This window comes from Numida meleagris, chromosome 6 (assembly GCF_002078875.1).
Source record: "Numida meleagris isolate 19003 breed g44 Domestic line chromosome 6, NumMel1.0, whole genome shotgun sequence".
NCBI classification, from domain to species: Eukaryota; Metazoa; Chordata; class Aves; order Galliformes; family Numididae; genus Numida; species Numida meleagris.
Window position 1 is genome coordinate 16,580,598 of NC_034414.1, and position 26,252 is coordinate 16,606,849.

The window sequence follows — 26,252 nt, forward strand, 5'->3', positions numbered from 1 at the left end:
TTAATGTTACTGGAGCAATCTGCCTGTTACATTGGCAAGATTCAGTTTCCAAGCATGTCAGCTGGATTGTAATTACAGGAGAGGGGGAGACTTGATACCTAAGAATGATGGAAATAGGGACAATATATGGTGGAAAACAGCTGCTATGATACTAGAATACAAGTACAGCCACTGCTGTTACTGGTTTAAAAAAAAAAAAAAGCAGTAGCAAAGGGGAGAGCAGAGAGGAAAATCAGTAATTCTATTTGTTCTGTGGTGTTTAATGGTGAAACAAGTAGTGATAAGTTGAAGGACAGTAATTTTAGAGCCGTTTTAATATTCTGTCTGGAACAGAAAGAATAATACTGACTTTGTTTTTTCCATATTGCGTATTTGAAAATGCTTGAGTATGCCAGTCTGTCTTAAATCTGTCCTATGTATGGAATATTCATGTCTCAGTGCATTTGATGAATTCTGGGGGTACTGTTTATCCCACCCTCAGAAACTGCAAATGGTAACTATCCTGACTGAAAACGAAATGAACCTTTCTTTCCCAAGTGTTAGCTGTTTTTATTATTGTTATTAATTTCATCTATAGAAACAACTCGAATGCAGATCAGAATATAGGTATAAGAAAAATTTATTCCTCGCTTTCCTTCAGGATGATGCTGGGAGTTAAAGGCTTCCCAAAGTTGTATGCTGATTAATTTGAATGCTGCTCTGCTGCCTCAGAAGGCTAGTTTAGAAGGCCATGTGAATGCCTTTGTACACACATAAAATGCATAAGTTTTGTGAAAACTGAGTTCATATTGTTTTGACTGAGGAATTGTCAAGTGTGTTTTTACTGAGTGAATATCTCCAAAACTGTTGTATCTAAATTACACGAATTAATTGCAATGTGTATGAATTTGGGGATCCTGTGAGTTCAGAAAACACATTGGAGATTTCATAAGTTTTGTAGCTTTTGCTTCAGCTCTTAGCAAATGTGAGAATATATGCATATGCAGAAGAAAGGCAGTGCAGCTGAATGCCATCTGAAAACGTCTGAAATGTTTTTGATTTATATTCATCACAAGTATTTAGTCTTAGACAAAGAATAAATGACATGAGACAAACTGTTGACTGCTACCTTAGGGAGAATGCTCAAAGAATATGGCTTTGAAGAGCCTGGATTTTGTGATGGACGACCTGTGTTTTGTCAGCTTGTATTGTGCCTCTGTTGTGAGGCTGACAGATGGCCCTCGAGTAATTTCTTCATTTTCCTGCTCTAAGGAAGAATTGGCTGCAATTGATGATCGCAAATGTGAAAGTCCTGCGTAAAGATGTCACCTATTGCAAATGAGGGCAGGAAGGGTTAAAAAAAAAAAAAGCTTTAATGGGAGGAGCACGCTTCAGACCTGTGTTTCCTCCCAAAGGTAGTTGTATGTGGGTGTTTGCACAGCCCTGTTAAGGAACTCTGGTGTGGCCTTCCAGAGGTCAGTGTGCAGCTGAACCAGATACTGTGTTGCTATGAAACATGGCATATTTGTTTTCTTATCGCTGTCAAGGGGCAAAGTGTAAATTGTCATTCCTGCATTTTTGCATAGCTAACTATTTCTTTGGAAGGTGCTTGCCATTATGTTCTGTGTGGGCATGCTGACGTGAAGCGACTTAGTGGTTGCTAAAACCAGGTGTTTTTCTTTCATTCGCAACCTTAGAGGTTAATTGTTGAGTTTGGCCTACTGTAGCTGCTGATAACTGTGGTTTATTTCAAAGCCTTTTCAAATTGATGTGTGAAGAAAACTAATTTTCAAGTTATAAAGGCTGAAAAAAATAGAAAAAGGAATCTATAATTGAATCATGAATGCTTTTAACATGCAGTACAGGAGGATATAAGCAAAATAGTTTATAAAGATACGCAAATCAATGTGTGAGGTGTGCATTTGCTTGGGCTGAGTTCCTTCTGGATTAACGTAAAAGGTTGTTTCACGCTCCGGTGTGGTTGTCACTTTTATCACCAGATGATTCTCTTGGCTCAGTGATTTTAATAAAAGACAGTAATTTCTGTATGAATTTCTAAAAAGTCAGTTTTTTCCTGAAGGGTGTCTAGTGAAAGCAGTGCAAACTAATCCTTGCCCTTTCTTTCATCTAGGCAAAAGGTTGTCGAAGGAAGTCTTACTCATCCGTTTGCATTGACATTGTCTGGGGACACCTTGTATTGGACGGATTGGCAGACACGTTCCATTCATGCCTGTAACAAACGGACAGGAGAGAAAAGGAGAGAAATACTATCTGCTCTATATTCACCTATGGACATCCAGGTCTTAAGTCCAGACCGGCAGCCCTACTGTACGTTTTACTTTTCCTTGAGGCCTTTTGCATAACTGTTACTCATTTGTCAGGAAAACATTAATCATAAAAATGATTAAAACGTGTAAGTTTTAGTGTTTTGAAAACATTTCAGAGAATTAGTTGTGGAAGCATAAGTGCTCAATCCTTTGCCTTTCTTTTAAAATTAAAGCCTGAATAGGTAAGAGCTCATTCATCATCCCAGTTGGTACCAAAATTCCAAGTCCAGTGCGGTACTTCAGTGATATTTTTAAAGACTTGCATTACAACTTTTTAAATACTGTGATTTTAAAGACAAATGAAAAAAAATGCGTATCACTGCATTGTTGTAAGTACAATTACAACAAAATATGTAACATTCATTTTGTACTTATAAGGGCAATTTTTGCAGGCCAGACTCGATCTTGCTTATCTTTGGTATGTAACAAATAGTTTCAGTGTTTCATTATGGAAGGTATTTAGTTTTCATAAGAAATGTCTGTGCCTCTGTTTTTTTCTTTATGTATGATGTGTAGATAATTGAGAATTTAAAGAGGCTGTGTGTATCTTGTATGTGTGTGATTTCATATGGGAATTGGCCTAGGCTTTTTTTGGTAGAAGAGTGAAAATGAGATAAAAAACAACAGTGTGGGAATGTATATAATTCAGTAGCTCTGGGAAGAATCATCTCTTGGCTAGAGGAGATATTTTTATTTATTTGGATTGGCTTGTTCAATTATGCCAACTCTAAAGTCAGCTTCCCCAGTAAAGTTTGTAGGATATCAGCAAACAGGCTTGAAAGTAAGCAAAAGGAATTTGGAGATCACTTTGGTGATGGAACATGTGCAAGTTTTCATTGAGGTTGTCAGGTGTGCACAGCACCCTGGTTTATCTCAAAGCTCCAGATAAGAATTTGTCTATACTGAATTCTTGCCATTGCTGTTAGCTCAGGGAATGTCCCAGCCTTGGGTCACAGTATTTCTGGGTCAGTCACAATGAAAATATGATGAAAATATGATCTGCTGAAAATAGCTCAAATGCCAATGACTTCGTTAAGATCAGGCTCATATGTCTTCCTTTCCATCTCTCTGTAACTATCAGTGGAAGTAACACAAGTGAAATTAGCTGGAACTTTTGTATTTTTATAATAAAGTAGGTAAGTTTATTCAAACTATGATTTTTTCAGAGCTCTTGCACAGCTTGCAGTGTCTTTGTTTTTAAATGTGACAGTATTCTCTGTGATTATTTGTGGTTACTGCTCTGTATCTTGCAGCCAGTTTTTGTTCCAGGTAAATGAGCTGGACGAGGGTGCAATTGCACCTCCTTCCTTTCCCCCCCTACTCCCCTCACTTTTTAAATTTCATTTTCTTTATGTTTTCAAAATTACTGGGGAGCTGAGAGGAAAGAGCAGATGTTTGTAATCTTTATAGTATTTGTGCTTTTTCTAATGTTGATGAAATATGCAAGGGACTTCACATGTTCCCTCTATGCATTTCCTGGTGATTCAGAAATATGTCTTGTTTTTATAGTTTTGCAGCTTTGCAGTTGAAAAAAATTATTTCTAACATGCAGCAGTATTGTAATGCACAAGCTGTTCCAAGCCCCAGTGTCCATTTCTATGCTGCTTAGCAGACCCAGCATTGGTGAAATAAGTAGTGTCAAGAGTTCTTAACTGTGTTCTTCTACTTCAGAAACACTGAAAGAACAGTACAGTGAGAATGTGCTGAGCTGTGTCAGCTCTTTCAAGATTGGCTTTGCATACATCTCAAATTAGATACTCCCAGAAATAAGTTGCTAGGGAGGTAGGGAATCAAACAAACACTTCATATTGTGGTTCCTTTGTCATTTAGCACCAACCTTGTGCCAGTCATTTGGGATCTAGGATTTCTTCCTCATAGGAAATAAAAAAATAAAGGGCTTTAGATTTTCTAGAAAAAGGAAAACAAACCTGACTGATTGTTTGGTTGGTTTCTTGAAGTTCACACTCCATGTGAAGAAAACAATGGTGGTTGCTCCCACCTGTGCCTGCTGTCACCAAGAGACCCCTTCTACAGCTGCGCTTGTCCCACTGGTGTGCAGCTAGAAGATGATGGCAGAACGTGCAAATCAGGTAAGAGCTTGGCTTTTCTACAGTAGCGGTGTTGGCTTGGGTTTACTGCTTAAAAGTTGAGTCTTGAAAAATTGAATTGAATGGAACTGTCTGACATACTGAAATTTCAGTGTTGTCCTGAAATTGCAGAGATGATATCCTTATTGCAGAAATTTTGCACTCAAATATCCTATGAAGTTGCCAAAATTCTGCCAAATTACAGAAATTTTGTGTCTTTTGGCTGTATTTTGTGTTGCCAGTTCTCTGTAGAAATGTAGTAGCATGTGGTGGCCATGGTAGAAGCATTTTATTAGAGGAAAGTTACTGTAGGACGTCTTCCCATTTGAGCAGAGGCCTAAGGGCAGAGGTTTGCTCCCTCTTGTTCGTTGGCCTGTACTTTCTGGTGCATAGTGGTGGCTGAGCTGTTGCCTTCCGGTTGCATATCAAAGAATAGCGTGCTTAAGACCTGCCAAAAGCAGCTGAGGCTCAGTCTGGGTGCCCATATACTAATTTTGAGATAAACTCATATGTTGTTCCTGCTTCCATTAGTTTCGTAATGAAATAATCTGAACAGAAAAATTAAGTTTTAAACTGAAAATATCACTTTTCTGGTGCTGAAGATGATGAATCCCTCTATTTCCCTTTGGGCCGTTCTGTATGAAGGAATATATGAAGTATTGTATTTTTGGACATTATATTAATTTTTAAAAAGTCAGCCAAGGCTTCATACAAAGCAGCTTATAAGGCTGAATGAGATAACAGAAGTATAAAAAGTAACTTTTCAGGTGCCAGTTCCCTATCACTGAAACATAGATGTGGAATCTTTTTCTTGAAAAAGATTTTTTCAAGAAAAAAATCTTTCAAGATTTTTTTTACCAGAAAAAAAGCCATTCAAAGAATAATAGCTAGAGTACTTTAAATGAAGTATATAACTAGATGCATATTCACGTCAATAAATTGCATGAGTCAAGTGGTATACTTGGAGAATTTGGCTTTATTATTGTTCAGGAAGCTTCTTTTAAAAATTAATTGTAGCAAAACATGGGATTAACGCTAAGGTAGCCATAGGGATGCTACGAGGCAAGGTTCTGCTGACAGACTGAAGGACCTTGCACTGCCTGTCTCTGCTGCATTTTCACGAGGCGAGTCAAAGTGTGTAGTTATTTTCTGATGTGGCTTGATTCCTCTAAGTACTAAAGCAAGCATAATAGTCTCTTTTCATTTGCGAACTTGAAGCAGAATTTGAACGCTGAATCTCCAGGGCTTAAGGGCCAGCTTTATTAGCTCATCCTGCTGCAATTGAAAGGCTTATAAGGTAGTTCTTGCAGCTGCTTGAAAGACCTTTCTCTTTCCTTCTTCCAGCTTTGGAAAGTTTCCCTTTCACAGCTTTTAAAAAACATTGCTGAATACGCAGGACAACCTTTTTAGACGTTCATATTGACCTTATGTTTCTGGCAGTGGGAATGAAGGTCAGCCTGCTTTTGGCATTTTGGTGGATAGCACAAGCAGGAGTGACTGCTTATACTGTGCTTTCACCTTTCCATTGTCAAGCCAGACAATCTGTCAAGGGTGTTCTGTCAAAGGAGGGCAAAAAAGTGGGATGGGAACAGGAAATCTGGTTTTGCATAAGAATGTGGCCTTTTGGTTCAGTTTTATGGATTATTTCTTTCCCAAGCTCCACATCTTTTGTTGTCCTGTCTGCCTTATGCCAGCATCCATGTGCTTCTCTTTCCACTCTTATTAATTAAAATTAACTCCTTGGTTGCAAGGAACTGACTTTTTGTTCTCTGCACGAGTCCTTTGTAGTAAGGTTGTATCAAGAACTACAGATGCAACAGTGTTGACCACCTCTCCATTTTGCTGCCTGTTAGCTAAAGTGCTAAGTCACTTAGGCATATCAGCTTCCTTGACATTAGACGTTGAAGTGAATTGCAAAAATAGTACCCTGAATTCCTCTGTAATAGGAAAAAAGCATTTTGTTCTCAAAATTTCTGTCCATGTTGGTAGTTTGGTGCAAATATAGCTATATAATGTTACTGTATAGTTCTGTCAGAAAGTATTCTTGTACAAATAAGCCTTGAGACTGGGAGTCTTAAGCAATTTCCGTTCTCTTGGATACTGAAGAATGTGCACATGCAGAACATTCAGATATGAGAGTTGCAGCTCGTTGAAGGGTAACAGTGTTGAATGGTAATTTGCCTAGGTAATTAAGAAAACATGAATTTAAGGACTGGCTATACCACTATTTCCTTTGCTGTTAATTGTGTCTTTGTGCATGGGAACTTCAGATGTCTGGATCTTTAGCCTTTTTCTGAACATATAAATATTGATTTGCTAAGCAATAACTAATGTATCTGTGTTAAGTGAATAATTCATTATTCTTTAATTTTGGCTTTCTGTATTGGTTCATGTTTGTTTTCTCTCTGGTGCTAAAGGGTTAGTCTACATAAAGGGGAAAAAAAAGCTATACAGTAGATATACATCACTATCAACGTGAAATATATGGATTAAACATATGGATAGATGACAGCTATCATTATGCACAAGATCCTCTCTGGGAATGTATACTTGTTTTGTGTAGGTAGATGTTTTGTGTTACTTTCCTTCAGACGTGACATTGCTCTGTTTTGCTCTGTTGGTGTGTGATGGTTTTTTTTTGCTCACTGATAAGGTGACCTGGTACTTACAGGGTCCCTGGAGAACTGTCTATGTAGAGCTGTCTGCAGCGTGAAGACAGGTTTTATATTTCTAAAGGAAAAAAGCCATAATCAACAGGCTAGCATGAAAACAAAGCACCTGTTGCCTGAAGTTTTCATCAGTTGAGTTCTCTCTGTTGAAATCCATAGCTGGATTTGCTAGCAAAAGATGTGTACAACATTTGATAAATATTAGCAAGTTTTTTCTCTTGTCTGTGTAGTGGCAGGCTTGTTGATTGGTGTATTTGCTGAAGGTGTAGGCAAGGTGAGTGTTTTTCTAGCTGTTGTAGAATTGGGTAGGAAGACTGTAATGCCATATGTATTCATTATGTCAACAGAATTGTTCCATTAGCAGTCCTATGATCACTCAGTAAGAATTCCTGCTCTGCTCTGCCACAGAGTGCGCACAGTATCAGAAGGCCGTAAGAGAACTATTAGAGAGCGTCCGGAGGAGGACTGTGAAGACAGTGAAGGGTTTGGAGGGCAAGGTGCGTGAGGAGCGGCTGAGGTGCCTGGGTGTGCTCAGCCCAGAGCAGAGGAGCTGAGGGGAGGCCTCATGGCGGCTGCAGCTCCTCACAGGGAGCGGAGGGGCAGCGCTGAGCTCTGCTCTCTGATGACAGTGACAGGACCCGATGGAGCTTTGTCGGGGAGGGTAGGCTGGGTGTTAGGGAAAGGTTCTTCTCCAGAGGCAGTGGGCATGGATCAAGCTGCCCAGAGCTGTGGGCAGGGCCTCGAGCTGCCGGAGTTCAAGGATTGTTTGGACAATGCTCATACATATGGTTTAATTTCTCGGTGATCCTGTGTGGAGTCAAGAGTTGGACTCGGTGATCCTTTGGGTCCCTTCCAACTCAGGATATTCAATGATTCTGTGATTTTAAAGTGAGCTTTCAAGCCAAGATCTTTGAAATTACTTATGAAATTGTATTGGACCACCCTTTGCTGGAAGGGAGGACAAGGAGCTCTGTTTGTGTTATGGCCTGAGGTACTAAAAACAAAGAGATCATAATCAGTGTAACTCCCAGGAAGCTGAGTCTTGCAACTTCAGTGCAGCTCTGAGGAGGTTCTGTAACCTGAGTTGGTAAATGGCATTTATATCAGTTGCCTGACAGGCATTGGGTGAACCAAAAAGTAACACATTCCTTTCAGGTCTTTGAGTGAAAAGGACCTGGTCTTGTCCATTTATAAGGTAAAGAAGTCACTGTTTGTAATGCTTGTTAGAGCCCAGCAGCTCTAGTCTGAAGTAAGAGCCTGTGGAGAGTGATCTATTCAGTAATAATTCTAATTACCATGTAATTTCCAGGAATAACTGAACTCTGAAATGTCATATTTCAAAACAGAACTTCAGTACTTAGACCAAGTGGCTTTCTTGATTTGTATGTGTTTGTTTGTTTGAAAGTCTTCTCAAAGCCTACTTGAGTAATCCCATAAATCTTTGAGAATGGAACAAGAATTTGGTTGCAGGCATTTGAAAGGGATGCATAATTCTACCTAATTGGTTTTGTTCATCCTGCCACTAAATTGTTAGCCTGCTTTAGTTAATTTTCAGATTCTTACTCTAAATGCTTTCTGATGCAAATAATTAAAATAATTAAGACCAAAGTAAAAATTATGTCTGTTCTATGCATGTTTTCAGGGGAGCTCTGTTTGGTTTGATCAGCAATAGACAAACAGCTGCAAATGTGCCACAGAGCTTCAGATCCTTTTTTCCATCATTTTGCTGATTTATGACCGCACTGAGGTTTTCCTTTCTTTAAGGATCACATTGATCTTTTTATTGAACAGAACTGTTTTGATTTTTGAGGAGTTTTGTTTGTTTGTTTTTTAGGGTTTAGTGAGTTCTGTTATTGAATATTTGAACCTGTCTTACCTTGTAATGTAGTCTTCAAGTGATAGCTGCATGTCTTCTCCTTTGAGCAACTTCATCTTGTGTATGCTTATCATGCTAGCAGTTTTTTCTCTTGCCATTTTTTACTTGGTGCACAGTGAACAAGATTAATTTATTTGTTTCTGATTACAGATCTGGTGCACTTGTTGGTATACTTTTACCACTTGATAGGAATGGAATGAGGATCTTTCCATCCTGTTCTACTTCTGTGGAGAGAGTTTTGCTTTGTTGTGCTGGGCAGAGGTGCAATCTCAGACTTTGCTGCTTTTACCTCTCATCTTTGCCTCGGCCTTGTTCAGTTTAGTAATAGTCAAATCTAGGGGATTGTGGTATATCGTGTCAGCTAATTGAGATTAAACTCTGCTCCCAGTCTTTTTTATAAGACATGTATGCATTCTTTCAAGATTGATCAAATTTCTGCAAATAGTATTCAGCAATCTATTCCTTATATGTTTCTAGGAAATATGTAATCTTTCTCCTGTATTTAGTGTTGGTAACATACAGCTACTGCTGCCAGCCCTCTTGAGAAAAAAAAAAAAAAAAAAAAGTTCAAAGCCTGATCTTTTTTTCTTAGAAGTGGGTTTGTCTCCCCGTAAACGGTCACCCCAACTTCTTAAATTCCCTCTGTCTATGAGTGTTACTTTTCCGAAGGATATTACTGTCATTGCACATTGTTTGCTGCTGTTGTGGTACCAAGCAAGTCAGTTGCATATCAAATAAAATTCGTGTGTCATAATTTTAAAACCTATTCATTTTTGTCTGATGGCACAGAACATTTTGAGGGAAAACTCACCTCACCCTCGCAAACTTGTATCAATTTGGATCTATATCTATAGAATTGAAATGGATAAAAGAAACTAGGTCTTCAGTAATATTTTTTTTTAATTGCATATCTTTTAAGTTCAGTAATGGTTCTTAGAGCTATAGGAGCTCAAAATTATTCCAGCACCCATGCAGTTTCTGGAAGCTGCGTACCCCAAGATCCTGAAAGGTATCTTACAGTTTTATATTTGCTTCTCAGTAATACTTTGTTGCAATGTATGAATAAAACATTTCAGTAAAACTACATATTTTTGCTTTACACATTGCATAAATATAGCAATTTCATTTGAGCATCATTCATTTTCCCTGCACATGGGAAGTAGTGAATGGCTTCTTTATTTTGCTTTGCTTGTGTGTACAGGTTTTTTTTTTTGTTTACCTATTAAATTGTCTTAATCCAAGAGTTTTCTCACTTTTACCTTTCCAATTGATTCTCTTCCCCATCCCACTGGGGGGCAGCGAGTGAGTGGCTGGGTGATGCTGAGCTGCCTCCCAAGGCTAACCCACAAAAGTTGTGTAAACCGAAGTTTGGAGAGGAAGCTATTTGTTTCTCTAGAAAAATTATCTATTTCCTGTGCAAGTTGTGGCCAGTGAGTAATGAGTACTTTCTAATTAGCTAGCTGCTTTTGCAGGTATCTTGTACCTGGCATATCAGAATATAAGTGGTTATCTGGGGCATATGGCATGTTGACCTCAAGTCACCGGAGGAGCATTTCTGCAGTACAAAACAATTGTTATTTGCTTTAAAGTGGGAAAGTTTTGGCTTTTGAGTCAATCTCTCGTAGGAGCTGTAGGATTTCTTCTGGGAAGGCAGAACATTTGTAGGTTTTGAAATGAACTATGGAATTCTGGTTTCTCAAAATAAAACTCTGTTTTCTTAATCGGGGAAGACGGCAGTTGCTTCAAGTGTTGGAATAATCAGCTCCCTTTTTTAATCCTTGATTTTGTTGTTGAGGCAGTTCCTCAGAGTTGAGTAATATTCCCAGCTGTGTTATTTCTCCTTGCCTTTCTTCACAGTGCAAAACAGAAGGAAGGAGCAGTCATGTACTAATCTCTTTGTCACAGGGAAAATAAACAATAGAAAAATTCTATTTCCAGCAAAGAATATTGTGGGGAGAAATATTGAAAGAATGCCTGCATGCCTGTCTCTTTTCCCTTGCGTGTTATCTGATTGAAATGCTACCATGGGGGGAAAAAGAAAGATATTTTTGTTGCACCATGCATTGACTTCATAGATGTCTTCTGACCTGTGCCTGGTGTCTGACTACCATGGGGAGATCTCATCCATAGGCTTGGGGGGAGTTTTTCTTGTTCCTCATCTTGCTGCTGTGCTCCCAATGGTGTTTCCTTTGCCTGTCAAGGAGTAGCTAACCCCATGTATTCCTTTTGTTAGTCTAAGATGGGGCCTTCTTGAAGATGGCTTCTCCAAACTAGGGATTAGTGTAATTGGCATCTCCCTAAATGCCTGCTACCATTTCAGTTCTGTAATTCTATTTGTGTTATTTCTAACCCTCCAGCAGATGATCTTGTGAAAGGATCTGTGAGTATTGTGCACCAGATAAGAGGGAACGTTTGGATAATAGATCACGTGCACAAGGAGTATACAGTGGAGTTACTGGAAGATGGAGATTTATACAAATTCTAGGCTATGAAATGAGATGCAGTAGGTTGAACGAGGAAATATTTCCTTCCCTGCATCCAGACCCATTTTGACCATGGTACACTACTTACTCCAAACACATCCATTGATCCTTCAGCACTCAAACAATGAGTTTGAGGAATTTTATTTACTTAGATGGAAATAATATGTGTGGAACTACATTTCACTGAGATGCCTTTGCAGTTAACCAGAAAGAATTGTAAAAACTGTCCAGCAATGAGTAACAGATTAGGAAATCTAGAGGCTACTCTGCAAATAGGAAGTCAGTGAATAAGCCATCCTTTTGGGTCTTTGGGGCATAAACTCCAAAACATGTCCTAGGGTTCTTACATGTTCTCTTTTTTTGGATGATGATTTTTTCTGTTGCTTCTGCATGCATAGGAACCAGAATAGCGAGAGGTTTGTTCATTTCTGTGCTGGTTTTGAACCTTGGCTGTATAAGTTAAGTAAAGCAATAATTTTCCTCCTTCTACTCTATTTCATATAAATTTCGTTAAGTGTTTTTTCTTCATTTGTGGGTATTGTTTGTCTTGAATCTGTTTTCCCCTTGCTTTTGTCTGTATGTTATGGTTATGATTTCATTTGATCTGTATGAAAAAATTACACTATTTTCTATTCATAGCATCCTTTATCCTCCTAAATGGGGAGTACTTTGTGTAGTCCAGAAATGAAATAGCCTCTTATGGAAGTGGCCTTGTTTAAAATTTCACTGGATAGCAGCCATTAGAAACATGCTATAAGGAGCAAACCTGGAGGGAGTGGAAGGTCTGCCTTATCATCTTTTAGCTCTGTTTCCAGAGAGTTTACAGAAGCAATGAATGAAGCTCTTTGCAGACTGTTGTGTGTTTCAGATTGATGACCGCTTTGAAAAACTGAAACACATTCTAGTAAGAGATGGTAGCTAACTCGTTTTGTGCATGTTGAGTCTTCCGATCAGCTCAGTTTTTGTACTTCAGAAGAGCCACACCCTTCGTCTGCGTTGAGAGTCTTTATGTGTAAACTTTGTTATCTTGCATTCTCTATGCGCTAAGTATCTGCCCATGGAAAGTTACCAAGTCTCGGTGCTAACTTGTTAAGCTTCTGCAGCTTGGCTGCCTCTTCAAACATACTGTAAGTAAGCACCATTTTACTGCATCAAAGTAGCAATGGAAAGGTTGAGATCTGCAAACCCAAACTTAAAACTGTTTATAGCTTTTTCCATGATAAGTACCCTTTGACTGAGGATGATGGCCGTGTTTTCTGTGGCTCCGTCATACTTGGGACATAACAATTAACACTTAAACTTCAAAGCACTATACAGCTATCGACCTTGGGGGAGCCTGTGGGATGTGATGTTAAGGAGGAAAACAGTGTCAGGAAACTGATGTATGTAAGGTTTCTAGGTGAGTTTAAAACTTTTGCAATTAGAATGCAGCAGAAATGGGATTGTAGTGAAACTGTTGTGTGTTTCTTCTGTCCAGTAATTCAAAAAAATATTAATTATGTATCTTGTTCGGTTTAATGGGTTTTTGATTGTTTGTGTTCGAAGAGGTCAGCACCAAAACTCTGTTTAACAGAACCTAGTAAAGTGGCTGAACTGCTTTAAAAGTTAGTGATTTCATAGCCTGAGCCAGTGGGGTTGTATATCTCCTGCAAAAAATAGGTGCATTAAAACTATGCTTTGCATGGAAATACCAAAATGCAACAATTGGACTGTATTTCTAGAAGTGAGAATTTGTGGCAGACTTTTTCGTGGTCCAGCCTTTTTCCTATGGTTTGCAATACACTGTTATTAGGAATTCTATGCAAGGAGGTGTTAATTTTTTGCTAATTAAAAAGAGAAGTTGGGACTATGAGATCTGTAAGTTAACATTCAGATTTACCACTTAACATTTCCAACTTCCTGTGCTCTCTCTTTAAAGCATATTGCATACAGACAGCCAGATCTCAGTGCAGGAGTTGTTGAACTGCTTTGAGGTCTTTGGCTGAAGTCTCTGTATAAGGGCAAATTCCTTTTCTTGATACAGCAGCAGCCATGCAGTTGTGCTGATCTTTGATTCGGGTTACTGCCAGTGCAGTTATAACTGGTACAGTACTTGGAAAAATCTTCCTAAGGGTTAGCCGCTTCTCTCTTAGCAGTGGCTTTACAAAACTTTGTGCTCCCAAATGGAATTCTAGGTATGTTCAGTCTTTGGATGTTTCATAGATCCTAGGCCCTAAACCAGAACAGGGTATAAACTGTGTCTTCTGTGTAACAACAGCGTTCTTTGGAAGTAGCATTGCTTATGTCTTAGTCCGCTGCTCTGTGCTGATGATCTTATCACCTGTAGATGTAGAGTTTTGATTAATACGCTGTTTGAGGTGCTTGTTTGTTTGTTTGTGAACGTGTCATAACCCTGCTTGAAATTGTAGCTCTTTTCTGATTTAGGCAAAGTAACTATTAGGAGTCTGCTACTGAGATAATAGAAGAAACACTGGACAACAGCTTTTTACTACAACGTGCAGGGAGATATGATGTAATTTATGAGTTACGTGAGTGCTCTGGTATTTCCTTTCTTTGTCATAAGTGTTAGTTTTCCTTGTGCCTACTTACCTTTCAATTCAAGCTTTGTCTGAATGCGGGCACTCAAAACATGCTTTCAAATAAACCTTTCCTGTTTCTATTCTGTTGGTTGCAAACTCTCACTGCACACAGCTCTCAGTTTTAAACTGATAAACCTGATACGTGTTACATGCTTCCTCTGGAAGTGTCAAGCAGGAGGGTATGTTCTCTGTTTCTCCCAACTCAGAGCCGTCACTGCTGGGATACGAAGCTTTGTGACTGTTCCCACAGTTTGTTCAAACTCCTTCAACGTCTTTATGTTCTGCAGAAGTTGAATAGCAAGAGTGGGGTTTGATACCGGCTTTAAACCTCTCATAATTTCATTACATCATTCTTCCTGTGGCGTGAAGACTGGCTGATGCTGAACACTATGCAAGATGCTGTAATTGTTTTAGATATTGGCAAGATTGTTAAACAGCATGGCAGCATTTCTTATTTTCATACACTCTCTGCAGAATAATGAAGTTTTCTCCCACCCCCTTATTTCAAACAGCTTGTAAAAGAGTTGCCTGCAGTCAAAGTACTTTCTAATGGGCCGCTTTCAAAAAGAGCTGACTGCTTTGTTCCACAAAGAAGAACGAAAAGCTTTGCCATTACTGCAGTTTATCTGATTTTCCCCCACAAATATAGAGATCTCAGAAGTTGCCTTTATATAGACTGGGTGTGTATGCACATGCGTGTACACAGAACTAGGGGAAGAGTCCCACAATGGAGCATTGTTCTGGCCTGATTAGCAGGCAGACAAATGGGAAAGGAATAGCATGGTGTTTTCAGGCATAGATTAGCAGAAGGAATCACTGCAGTCTACATTTGTTTAGATTGGGTGAATAAATTGGAGCATTTGTTACTGTATTATAGACGTCTTGTCACTTGTCAAATGTGAAGTGGGCCCAGGGAAGAATAAAAAAGGCTCTTGTCAGGCTGGTGAGATGGCCTGCTTCACTGCTGTCAGCTCTGATTGCAGTTAATTTTGCAAATAGAATGCAGCTGCCATTTTCAGCGCTGAAGCATGAATTTTTAATAGCAAGCGCACAAAACAACGAAATCAAAGCAAACACTATACCTAGTATGGGTATTAAAAATAATTGGTTACTGGGAATGGAAGGAAAGCGTCACATGTACAAACAAAAAAATCTCCTAACCTGCTTCTGTGGGATTTCTTGATTGCAAAGAGAGAACTTAGTCTTCAGGAAGTGAGAATAACTGCCTTCAACAGTATTATATTTTTCAGTTCTGTTTTTTTTAAAATTGAGATATTGTTAGCGCTGGTTCTGCACGTTAAGCAGAACAGTTCATGGGTTTTTACTGATCTCAAACCTACTGAAAATTCTATGGAAAGTTGCAGAACACTTTTGGTGAATAAAAAAAACCCAACATACTTAAGTAAAATAAAGAGTTAAGTTTTAAACCGGTGGGAAAAATAAAAGAGCTTGAAACTGAGTCTTTTTAAATGTTTTCTGAATGGCAACTCTAGAGTGGCCTCATTCTTCTGGTGTTCTGATCTATGCTTTGCATAGAGGACTTTTCTTAAACTTCTGCTGTGATGTTGTAGCACTTGGGATAGTTTGCATTCTCCCTCATGTACCCCACAAGGAAAAAAAAAAAGGGGAGTAGTTCATGGTGTGGTGTTCTATATGACAGTGCTATAATAGTGATTCTCTGGGAATCTCTTAGTCGTGTGGTTACAAGAGTACAGTGAGAACGTTTGTGAACATCAATTTAATCAAATAAATGCTGTAGCACTCCAGCACTAGGTAAACAGCTCACTGTAATGCACTAGGCAGGTTCTGGGGTATCTAGCATTGCAGCAGACAAGTCACAGCATAACACTTCTGTAGCCTTGAAAACATTCCTACCAACATTAATAATCAAAATGCCTCCGTGATGCAGATAAAACTAATGAGCCAGACGAGCGTGTTTGTCCAGGTTTTTGGAGAGAACCAACAACAGTGCTGAGATAAGTTCTCATCTCATAGTGCTGTGCACAGAGCCTGGTGCCAGATTTCTCTCTTCTTTTATAGTAGAAACGTCTTAATAGAGGCGAATACAGTAATAACAAACACTGTTATTTTTGGAGTGCGTTGTAATAAAGGCCAGGATTTCTGCACCTATCAAAAACTGTCACCAGTGGTGGACTTTTACCAGCTTTTAAAAGGGACGTGGGGAGAACATAAGACATGCCATCTTAACATTTTCTCTGTTCGCGTGTCTTACAATGTCTAAGGATGCAGAGAATGTCTGTCAAGAGCCTTCTTGTGTAATAATTTGGCTTCATTTTAAGCAGTTGCATCTCTCCAGCACAAATTGCCCAGCAGCCAGAACTTTAAATCAGTCAAGTAGCTCATTTCCTTTATTATTTCTTTTTCCCATAAATGTCAGTTAGAGGCATGTTAGAAATTACAAGAATTTTCCAAAAAATGCTCAGTTCAACTACCAATGAGCTGTCCTGTCCCGCTTGTCAAGTGGAATTATTATTTTTTTTTCTGGTCAGTTGGGTCAACAGAGAAAACAGCCTAATCCTGAAGTCCTGGATTGCCAAGTTGTCTTCTCCACGATCATTTTCAGCTGTGAGTGTCCATGGTGCAGAATATTCCCAAAGTTACGTCTGCCTGCGGAAAAAGTTTGAACGGCTGAGTATGTTAGAAACAGGATTGTTTCTTCCCTTTGCTCGGAGGTTGTAGTCATGGTGCAGTTGGTGATTCAGGGGGTAATGGCTGCCCTATTCCTGTTTTCCTTGTCAGGATATTATTTGATATGCAAGTGAATGTGTACAAAGGACAGCTAGGTGAGATACAGTTGAGTCTGGTTATTACTGCTGCTTTGGTATTATTTATGGCTTTTGGGAGGATATTAACAATGCCTTACAGCCTGTTGTCTAGCCAGCGCCCGTGGGTATAATCTGGGCCTTAAGTTTTGATCTGCCGGTTCCTTCCTCTGGTACGTTCAACCCTGACCTTGTTCCCTATGAACCGAGGTGAAGGTGCAATCATTCGTGTGAAGAGGCAAAACGTATGCGTTTGATTCTTATCTGTCTGTTCCCATGCGGTGATACCTGTAATGTTGGTCGTCTTAGAAATGCATGTAATGTTGGTAATTGCTGTGTTATCAGTTGCTACGCGTATATTTGGTGCTATTCAGCTTCACACTACACATACTTTAATATTAAGATTATGATTGCAGATGTTAATATAATGAAAATTAGAAGGTAAGGTGAATATGAAACCTAGTGCTGTGGGTGGCTGAGCAGCTGCAGTGCTGCTCGCTTCTTGACACAGTTGAGCTAAAGGTGTTTATCCCTACTCTGCTTTTTATGGAACATTTTGATGACCAAGTGCATCCCCTCTCTCATACTGGGGCATGAGTTTTTACTTGCACTAGATGTGGGGTTTTATTCTGACTCTTACCAGTGAAACATTTCAGAAACACAGAAGCAAGACATAAAATACCTCATGAAACCAAGTTTTATTGTTGCTGTTGTTGCTATGCTATTGTAGCTTGCTGTCTGAGACCCGCAGTTGCAGATCAGGGCCTGCAGGTGCTTTCTCCAGTGGCATTTTTCCTTAATTTGCATTAGAAAACTAAGTATTTTCTGTGTGTTTAAATGTGTTGCAAAATAATATTCATGGGAATTTTTTCCTGTAAAGAAGCCATGTGGTGGTGGACCATCTGTACTCTTTGAGATAATGTTCAGGATCCAGGTGACCTGGCTTCCTTTTCATTTCTGCTGCTTCCAACCTTTACATGCTCTGGACAGGCCCTTCTATTTGAACAGGATCCCTAAAAGTATCCTTTTTTAACTTCATTGATCAGTTCTGAGTACAAACCTTTAATATTTTGGAGGTCCTCCCTTTCAGCTGAAAGCAGATTCTTGTCATAATGTTAGAAATCAGCAGAGCTGCTGTGGACCGGTTTTCTATCCAGAAATGTCAGTGTAGCCCTGAGATGACTGTTGGTGGGGGTAATCCTTGAAATAGAGAGAGAAGAGCATATCACATCTGAACTTCTTTTGTTCCCAGACAGTCTTTTCAGGTACTTGTAACAACTATGGTCTTCTACTTGCTTAAAAAAGGAAATTGTCTTGCATCTGGTAGAGTAGTTGCAGTAGATAGGGTTGCTGGCAGTGTCACCTTTAATTTGCACTGTCTGCTGTTGCAGGTAATTAATCATTCAAAGGTCGTTTCTCTAAGAAGCATGTTAGAAGAGGGAGGTATAAACTATATATTTTTGTTCACCATGGTCTTTTTTACCAAAGCACTTGATTGATTTCCACTGTTCGGGATGTCAGCCAATGCTTCTAAGCATGATAGAAAATACCAAGTAACGTCTTAGGTACTCCATTGTTTTTCTCCTCTTTCCAGGAGACTTACAAAGCTGTAGAAAGAAGAGTAGTTTTACTAGCAGAGCTTTCTAACAATTGCTGGTACAAGTTGTTCCCTTAACAGAAGGGAAACTTGAAAAATGAAAAACTGTTGCTGTGTGTACCTCAGGGAACAAAGGAGGAGAAAAGCCTTAGAAGCTGTCGGGTCACCTGGGGCTGTTCCCTTCTTAACTTGGGCTGCAAGCTACTGGTTTTGGTATGTTCAGAGAAGCAATGAGAAGTTTGAAGCATGAGGAATGCTTCCTGAAAAAACGTTTTATTTTGCAGCCTTTGAAGTTAGAAAATCTTGAGGAAATTTGATGGCAGACTGCTCTCTTGCTTCACTGTCAAGAGTATGTGGGTTCTCCCTCCTCCTAATTCTCCATGTGTTGTTATGCTCTGATTGCTTTGCTTCTGTCCTTGCCTTCCTACAAAGTTTGCTGGTTCAGCTGATGCTGTAGTTAGCAAACTTTGTCAGCTAGCACTGACTGGAAGAAGCATTCCTGCTGGAGGCCTTCCCCATGCCAGCACAAGTGTTCGTGGAGCTCTGCAGTGAACTGGTCTTGCTAAAAACTCAGCTTTATTTCTGCTGAGTTGGTTTTTGTTTAGATCAGCTCTTCAGTGTGGTTTGCAGCGCATAACCTTGCTGCCTGTTGTGCTTGCACGTGGGGAGGAGTGATACTGAAGTGAGAACAAGCAGCCAGTGGTGAGGAGGGCAGCACTATCTCATTTGGGAAAATTACTTAAATATTGTTCAGACACTGCTCTTGTAGACATTTCTTTTCATTTTATCATGTCCTTGCAACCTGAGCGCTGTTCGGAGCTTCTGAGATGTTATTTGGAGGTGAAGCGCTTGTTTCCAAATCCAGAAGCAGATAGCAGTGCCGACCCACTCCTGATAGAAATATCAGTTTGGTTTTTATGGTTCTTTTGGGTCTCCAAAACTTCATACATATGCCTAGGTGAAATTTTCTTCTAAAAGAATGTTCTTGTGAGGATTTGATTTCTATTCTTAGTGGTCTCAAGAAAACGTGTCCCTTGTTGACTGTTTTCATTTAATCTGGACAGTTGGTGGGACCTGGAAGTTACCACCTCTGGCTGGTGTTTCCTGGTCTGGGCAAAATGAGAGAAGTGACTTTGTTCTGCTTTCCAGTTCTGGAATCTTGCTAAAATGTAAAAAATTGTCGGTTCTGAAACTACATATAGAGAGAGAAGGGAAAATACATATATTGCTCTTTATGTGCTGAAGCACATGGGTGAATGTGGGGGAAATGTCTTCAGCAACCTGATGTTTTACTGTGTCCTAGTTTTGTACTGATAGAAGTTGCCAGAAAGAAAATAGTGCAAACTCCATTAAGTCTTTGAAGTGTGTATGCTCCAGGTTGTTTTACTGCCATAAAACTTAGCAGTGGGGAGGTTGAGCACAAGAGAGAGAAAACTATCCTATTGTCTTAATTAGTTTTGTATCAGATTTGACCAAATAAGAAATATTTGCTGTAGCTGGGACTTGCTTTCTTATTGGGCGGTCTGGAACAAATCCTTAATGTAATTTGTTTGTGAAATCCTGAAGCCTTCTGTTTGTTCTTTTATTTATTACGTAGTGCTTGAGTGTCAAAAAACATGTCTAATGCAGTGACACAGCTGGTGGGAAGTTTGGCTGAGCTGGGGGATTCTATATAACATGATGAAATATTTGGGTATACCCCACCAAATTGTTTTGATTCATGCTAAAGAAAGAAATGGCATTATTCTGTGTTTAGTCTGGGTTATCTTTTGCAACTTTTTCCTTACTACTTTCTTGATAGTGCAAAAATTAGTTTTGGGAAACATCCGTTATATGGCCAATATTTAAAAAAAAAAAAGTCTAATATTTCTTACCTGGAGGAATGGTGGAGACAGGTGGGATTTGATACCAGCAGCCTTTTCAAGAGTGACTGTGTGACTGTTGGTTCAGTATCTTTGTTAGATGTTGGTTACTACCAACACTATTTTACCTCTAGAGGCAAAGTTGCTAGTGCTGTGCAGTTCTTGTTTTTCCGTGGAGAGTGTGGTAGGTTGTTATACAGGCTGGAAATTGGAGCTTGATGTCTGCAAGGTGCATATTTGCGTTAGTCAAAATACATTTGATCTGGTTGTTGGTGTGCTCCTTGGGAATTCTCCTGCATGTTGTTTCTTATTTAGCTAACGGAGGTCTGCTAATTTAAAGCAAATCACTTGACCTCAGCTAACTACCTGCATGGATGTCCTTCTTCTAGATTGAGACTGCAATGTTCCATATTAGTTTGGGAGAAATATGCTGTCATTGTGAAATAAGAGTGCCAGCACAAACAGCCAATCGTGAAGTGTTTAGGAGTTACTCCCTGTTCAGACAAGTCTGTAGTTCAGTGAAAGCTAGATCTCCTCGTTTTGATTATATCTCTTATTATAGTGACAGCAGCAATTCACAGCCTTCTGTGTTGTGTAAAAGTGTTCACATTAGTAGCGGAACAACTCTGTTGCTGGGGCATCAACAACAACAAAAAAAGCGACACTATGAATCGTTTTCTCCCCAGGTGCTGAAGAAGTTTTGCTGCTTGCTAGGAGGACTGACTTGAGAAGGATTTCCTTGGACATGCCAGATTTCACTGACATTATTCTGCAGATAGACAATATCAGACATGCAATTGCCATAGACTATGATCCTGTGGAAGGCTACATCTACTGGACTGATGATGATGTTCGGGCAATTCGTCGGGCGTACCTTGATGGCTCTGGAGCACAGACTCTGGTAACCACAGAAATCAACCATCCAGATGGTATTGCCGTGGACTGGGTGGCAAGGAACTTGTACTGGACTGATACTGGAACAGACCGCATTGAAGTGACCCGTTTGAATGGGACATCAAGAAAGATCCTTATATCAGAAAATCTAGATGAACCTCGTGCAATCGTGCTCAATCCTGTGATGGGGTAAGTTTTGTTTTCATTGGTAGCCCTGCGGTAGTAGGTCTTTGAATCCAGTTTGTGCCCTCTTGAAACTGTTTGAAAATCTGCATATTACAAGATGATGTGTATATTATTTGTCAGATGTTCATTTTGTTCTGGACATAACAAGCTTTCCCTTGCTTCATCCATATACATATACTATGTATGTAGAAGGTGACTGCTAAATACAGTGTTCTTAAATGAAAATATTTGTTGTATGTTTGGTTGAATTTTCTTTGTGTCTTCGGCATTATAGGTATTAAAGAATTGGGCCACCACACACTTTCAGTACTTTGACTTAGTTAACGGCTAAACTTTAGATTATCATTACTGGTTACAGAATTTACAGAATGGTTGAGGTATGCAGGGGTTAGAACTGGATGACCTTTAATGTTCCTTCCAGCCCAAGCTATTCTACAGTCTAGTCCAACCCCTCTCAAGAAGAGACATCCAGTGCTGGGTGCCTAGGACTATGTCCAGGCAGCTTTTCAAGATCTTCATGGAGGAGACTTCACAACCTCCCTGGGCAGAGTGGTTAGAGTTCAAGCTGGTTTCTTTGCTACAGTTTGGGAAGCAGAAAGTTAGCAAGTTCTTAAAAAAAACAGAACAGATCTTAAAACTTTTTTGTCTTGCAGGTTATGTGCATTGACTGTTTCTGCCCTTTTCTTTACAGCTACATGTATTGGACAGACTGGGGTGAAAGTCCAAAGATAGAATGTGCTTATTTGGATGGATCAGAGAGGAGAGTTCTGGTGAATACATCCCTGGGTTGGCCTAATGGCTTGGCACTGGACCTTGAAGAGGACAAACTTTACTGGGGAGATGCAAAAACAGATAAAATTGAGGTAAGTAAGAGCTGATCCCATGGGCATTCTTAGAAAACAAGTACTGTTATTGTGTGCGGCTTTGTGTCTTGGAATCCTTTATCCATTTTTTGAGGAGTCTCTTGTTTTGTTAAATATGGTGTTAAAATTAGTGAAATAAGACATATCTGAGAAGAAAGGAAGCACATTCAAGTGTTTCATTGCTTCGGAAAACATTTGCAACAGATGTTATGTTTGTTATGTCACAAAATACGCAATTAGAAACTCCTGCGTTGCTGGAAGTATAATTTAATTGCTTGAAATCTCAGGTTTGAGCTGGGGCCTTTGCAACAAATGGGATACTCAGGTATAACCTGCTTGATTTTTGCCTTGTCTGTGGTGCTTGGAAGCAGCATCTGAAATTGCTGCCTGCAAAAGACTTAATGCAAGATTTGTACATGAGAAGGTGGATGTGGAGGCCCTAGAGAGCCGTACTTCAGGACGTGGATGACTGTGTGTTGTCCAGAGATACGTGGAAAAAAAGTTGTTTTTGCACTTGGGAGGCCTGAGATGTTCTAAGACACATTCTTCTAAGGAGATACCTTTTTTCCCATGGTTTTTGCCCTTATATCCCATGATTAAATCTTAATCTAAAACAGTAATAGTGAAGTATGCTACCACAGAAATTATAGAGCTACAGGGAACTGAGTCTTGAAGTCGTTTCATTGAGAACAGAAGGTGATAAGTAAAATAACTGTAAAATGTAGAATCTAGTTTTGGGGCAAGGCAATTTGGGCTTCTTAATGTGTGTCCATGAAATTCTGAGGTTTCACTGATTTATTAAATTTTTTCTGTGAGAGATGATCCAGCAAATTCGCAGAGCTTGTTAATATTGTGATGTAAAAAGGGATTGGGCTTTTTTGTTGTCAAGCAACACTGATCTACAACCATTTTATAAATGCCATGTGGATGCATTCATGAAATTGCTGAAGGCCTGTATGTAGGAGCAGGCTTACTTGTGTGAGTTTGTCTGTTTAGTTTGAGGCAGCTGCGAAGAATAAAGGTGAGATGTGAGAAAAGGGAGGAAGGCATCTCAGGAGCCGCTATGCAGAACTTAGTGGCTAAGTGCTCAGACAACTCACAAAGTGGTTGTCAACTTTCCACTTCTTTTCTATGGCCTGCAGAATGGTCATGATGTTAGTTGGCAAACAAGGATGCTGGAGAGACTGTTGGAAAGAGAGGAGGTTTTTCCAAGAGAAAATAGAAGAATACGGATACAGCTGGATGTTTTGAAGAGGCGTGAACCGTTGCTTAAAATGCCATTGTGTTCACCTTATTACTGACCCCTTTTGCTCCTATTTCTGAGAGAGAAGGAAAGATCGGATTTTGAACCTCAACCTAAATTAGCTGTAGTAGTTCATGATTAAACTGAGGGTTTGGATGGCAGCATGAGATATGACCTGAGGTCAAGCAAATTCAAGAATTCGTACTCTGTTATTAGAGCTGTCATACTGACAAATGTTCCTTTTTAATATGTTGTTTTAATGCTCTGGGCATCCGGTGGCAATAGGTTCCTTGAGCTATCTGTGGTGTGTTGTTTATCTTTCACAGAGATGTTGGAAAAACAGTTGGAATGTTAAAGGTGCTAAATAATTAGCTCTGAGTATTTTAATTTCAAAAGGGAATTCTCCAGGGAATTTGAAATCGCTTCAAAGTAAATTGAGGGGAATAACCTAGCTAATTGAAATAAATTCATAAATAGAAATGCCAAACCAAAATGTGAGAAAGAGAGCTTTTTTCCCCCTGTCCTTCTAAAATAATAATGAAGTTTTCTTCCTATGGCATGAGCTAGTTAGTTGAGGTTGTGTTTTGACTATGCTGTTAAAACAGTCTGTGTCTGTAATGATACTTAAGAAAAGCAATATAGAAATTTCACCCTAGTCCTGTGAAATCAGTTGAGTTTTTACATTATTTGGGGTAATAATATGTACAGCATAAATAAATGTTGAGGCCTTCGGTAATGGCTGCGCTCTCTAAAGTTTTTGCCATCTGGAAGAAGGGAATTAAGACTGTCTGCTAGCTTCAGACATGTAACTTGAATGTTTGGCAATGGCTTGGTGTGCTGGGCTTGATGACTTGCGGAGCAGTCCTCTCCCTCCTTACCTTTCAGAAAAGGAAAGAGAACATTCCAGATTCCACCTTTTGTAGCTGGAACTGAAATTGTGCAATTCATTTCACTGGTTTAAGCTGTCTGTTCAGTCTGTCTTACTTCATTGTAAGACAGTGAAGCCAATGGTACTGTTTGATTTGGCATCAAAGTTTAGGAAAATCAGAGAAACCAAAGTAAGGGCTTTTTATTCCCTCCTTTTTTCTTTTGCTTATTATACTCAGTTTTTGTGGTTCTCTGCTGCTCTCAAAAATAGAGAGAAGATGGTAGTTCACTTGGTCTTAGGAGCGGAAGATACTCTTTACATGAAGCGAATTGTGACTTCTCTGGATTTTGACTGTTGTATATTGTGCAACCCAGTTTTAATTGTTTGCACAAAGGTTTAAATATTTAAATCGCCATGCTCCTAGCAATGAGTTTACATGTTCTTAGATTAAAACAGGTGTAAATATTATCATTTTAAATCCCTACTCTCTCTCCCCAACTTTTCTTTCCTATAATTTCTGTCGTCTTGTTTGGAATTTACTTTTGCTAGTTATCATGAGCAGACTCCTGACATTTACAAATACCTGAATAGGACTGTTAAGGACACGATGGGGAAAAGTATCATGGCTGCTTGCCTGGGGCTCTGACCAGTGCTGTGAAGGGGCATGTTGTGGTCTGTTCTGGACTGGTACTGTGCAGCTGCGTGAGTTAAAATGACACTGGCATGCTATCAGGAGAAATGAATGTTAAATGTCTATTGCAGAACTTCCATTAGAAAATAAATTTCCAGTTTCCATTTTGGAATGCGTGCCAGGCATTTATATTCTGCTCACTTGGGAAAGAACTGCGTGACTTAACTGGTTATTTACACAGCTCAGGTATTGGCTGGCTCCAAATTGCTCTCCAATAAGGCTTATTTTTATTAATCCTCCATAAAAGATCAAAAAAATGCACTGAGGAAATATTTCAGAACAGAAACACGTTTATCTAATGGATTGTATTTCACATTTCATGTTTATCTTGACATACTTGCAACCCTCTAGTTGTTTCCTGAAACGCTGGTGTTTGAGAGCTTCCTTCAGTACCATAGGTTTTCCCAGTAAGCCATACTTTGTGCTGCCCTGCTAGCCAAAGTACATGTGAAGTTATACTGTATGGTACACGAGGTGGGACATTTGAAGTTATTCTTCCCTTCAACACGAACTCATTCTTCTCATGCATGTGTTCTTTTGCCAAGAGCATTTAAACAGCTCGCCAGCACAGCTAGTGTGTCTTGGTGGGTTGTTCTGTCTGTGTAAGTACGTTGTCCACTGTTTGCCAAAACCAAAAATTAGCTAACTGAAAATATTCCAGAGACCCAAGATCTACAGGAGAGGCATAAGGTAAAGGAAAAATTCTCATCCCCACTATTTTTCTCTATCCATCCAGTTTCACCTGTCTCTAAATGTCCCAGCTTACTGTGTAGAACTTGCAAGACTGAATGAGCTGAAGGCATTGTCTCTTCTATTTTGCAGAATGTACTTGCGCTTAGTCTGTCCAGGGGAAAAGTAGTTAAGCCTGATTCCTGTTAGTGCAAAAGGTGCCGTGTATAAGCCTGTACAGTTTCCTCTAGTCTTCTGAAAAACCTACTTGTACATTAGAATTGCTTTCATTGTACGCTATGCACTCAACTGCTTTCCATTTAGGAAAAATGCGTGAATTCAGCTTGTGTGCGCTTGTGCATTTGTCTGCTTGGTGCTTTGCTTTTTCTGGTATTTTACATCTGCAGGAGGGGCTCTGCGTGTACAAAGTTCTTTAAGAACCGTCTAAACTTTGCACAGCTTGGAAAATTGATAAGCCCAGGGCATCTGTCCTGTTTTTGCTAGACCTCAGGTTTGAAATGTACTGTGAGTGTCTGGTTGTCTCGTTGGTTTGTTTTGTTGGTTTTTTTGACACTTCTTTTTTTTAAACAAGTTGT

General features: G+C 39.4%; 1 protein-coding gene across 2 annotated transcripts in view; it reads left to right on the plus strand.

The window, feature by feature from the left end:
* Positions 1 to 26,252, plus strand: part of LRP5 (LDL receptor related protein 5) — a 136,948-nt gene that overhangs the window by 50,497 nt on the left and 60,199 nt on the right. For both annotated transcript variants that reach the window (XM_021401770.1, XM_021401771.1), the window contains exons 4-7: positions 2,111 to 2,307; positions 4,265 to 4,396; positions 20,929 to 21,325; positions 22,014 to 22,185. In XM_021401770.1, coding sequence (XP_021257445.1) covers positions 2,111 to 2,307; positions 4,265 to 4,396; positions 20,929 to 21,325; positions 22,014 to 22,185 — 898 coding nt within the window. The remainder of the gene's footprint in view (positions 1 to 2,110; positions 2,308 to 4,264; positions 4,397 to 20,928; positions 21,326 to 22,013; positions 22,186 to 26,252) is intronic.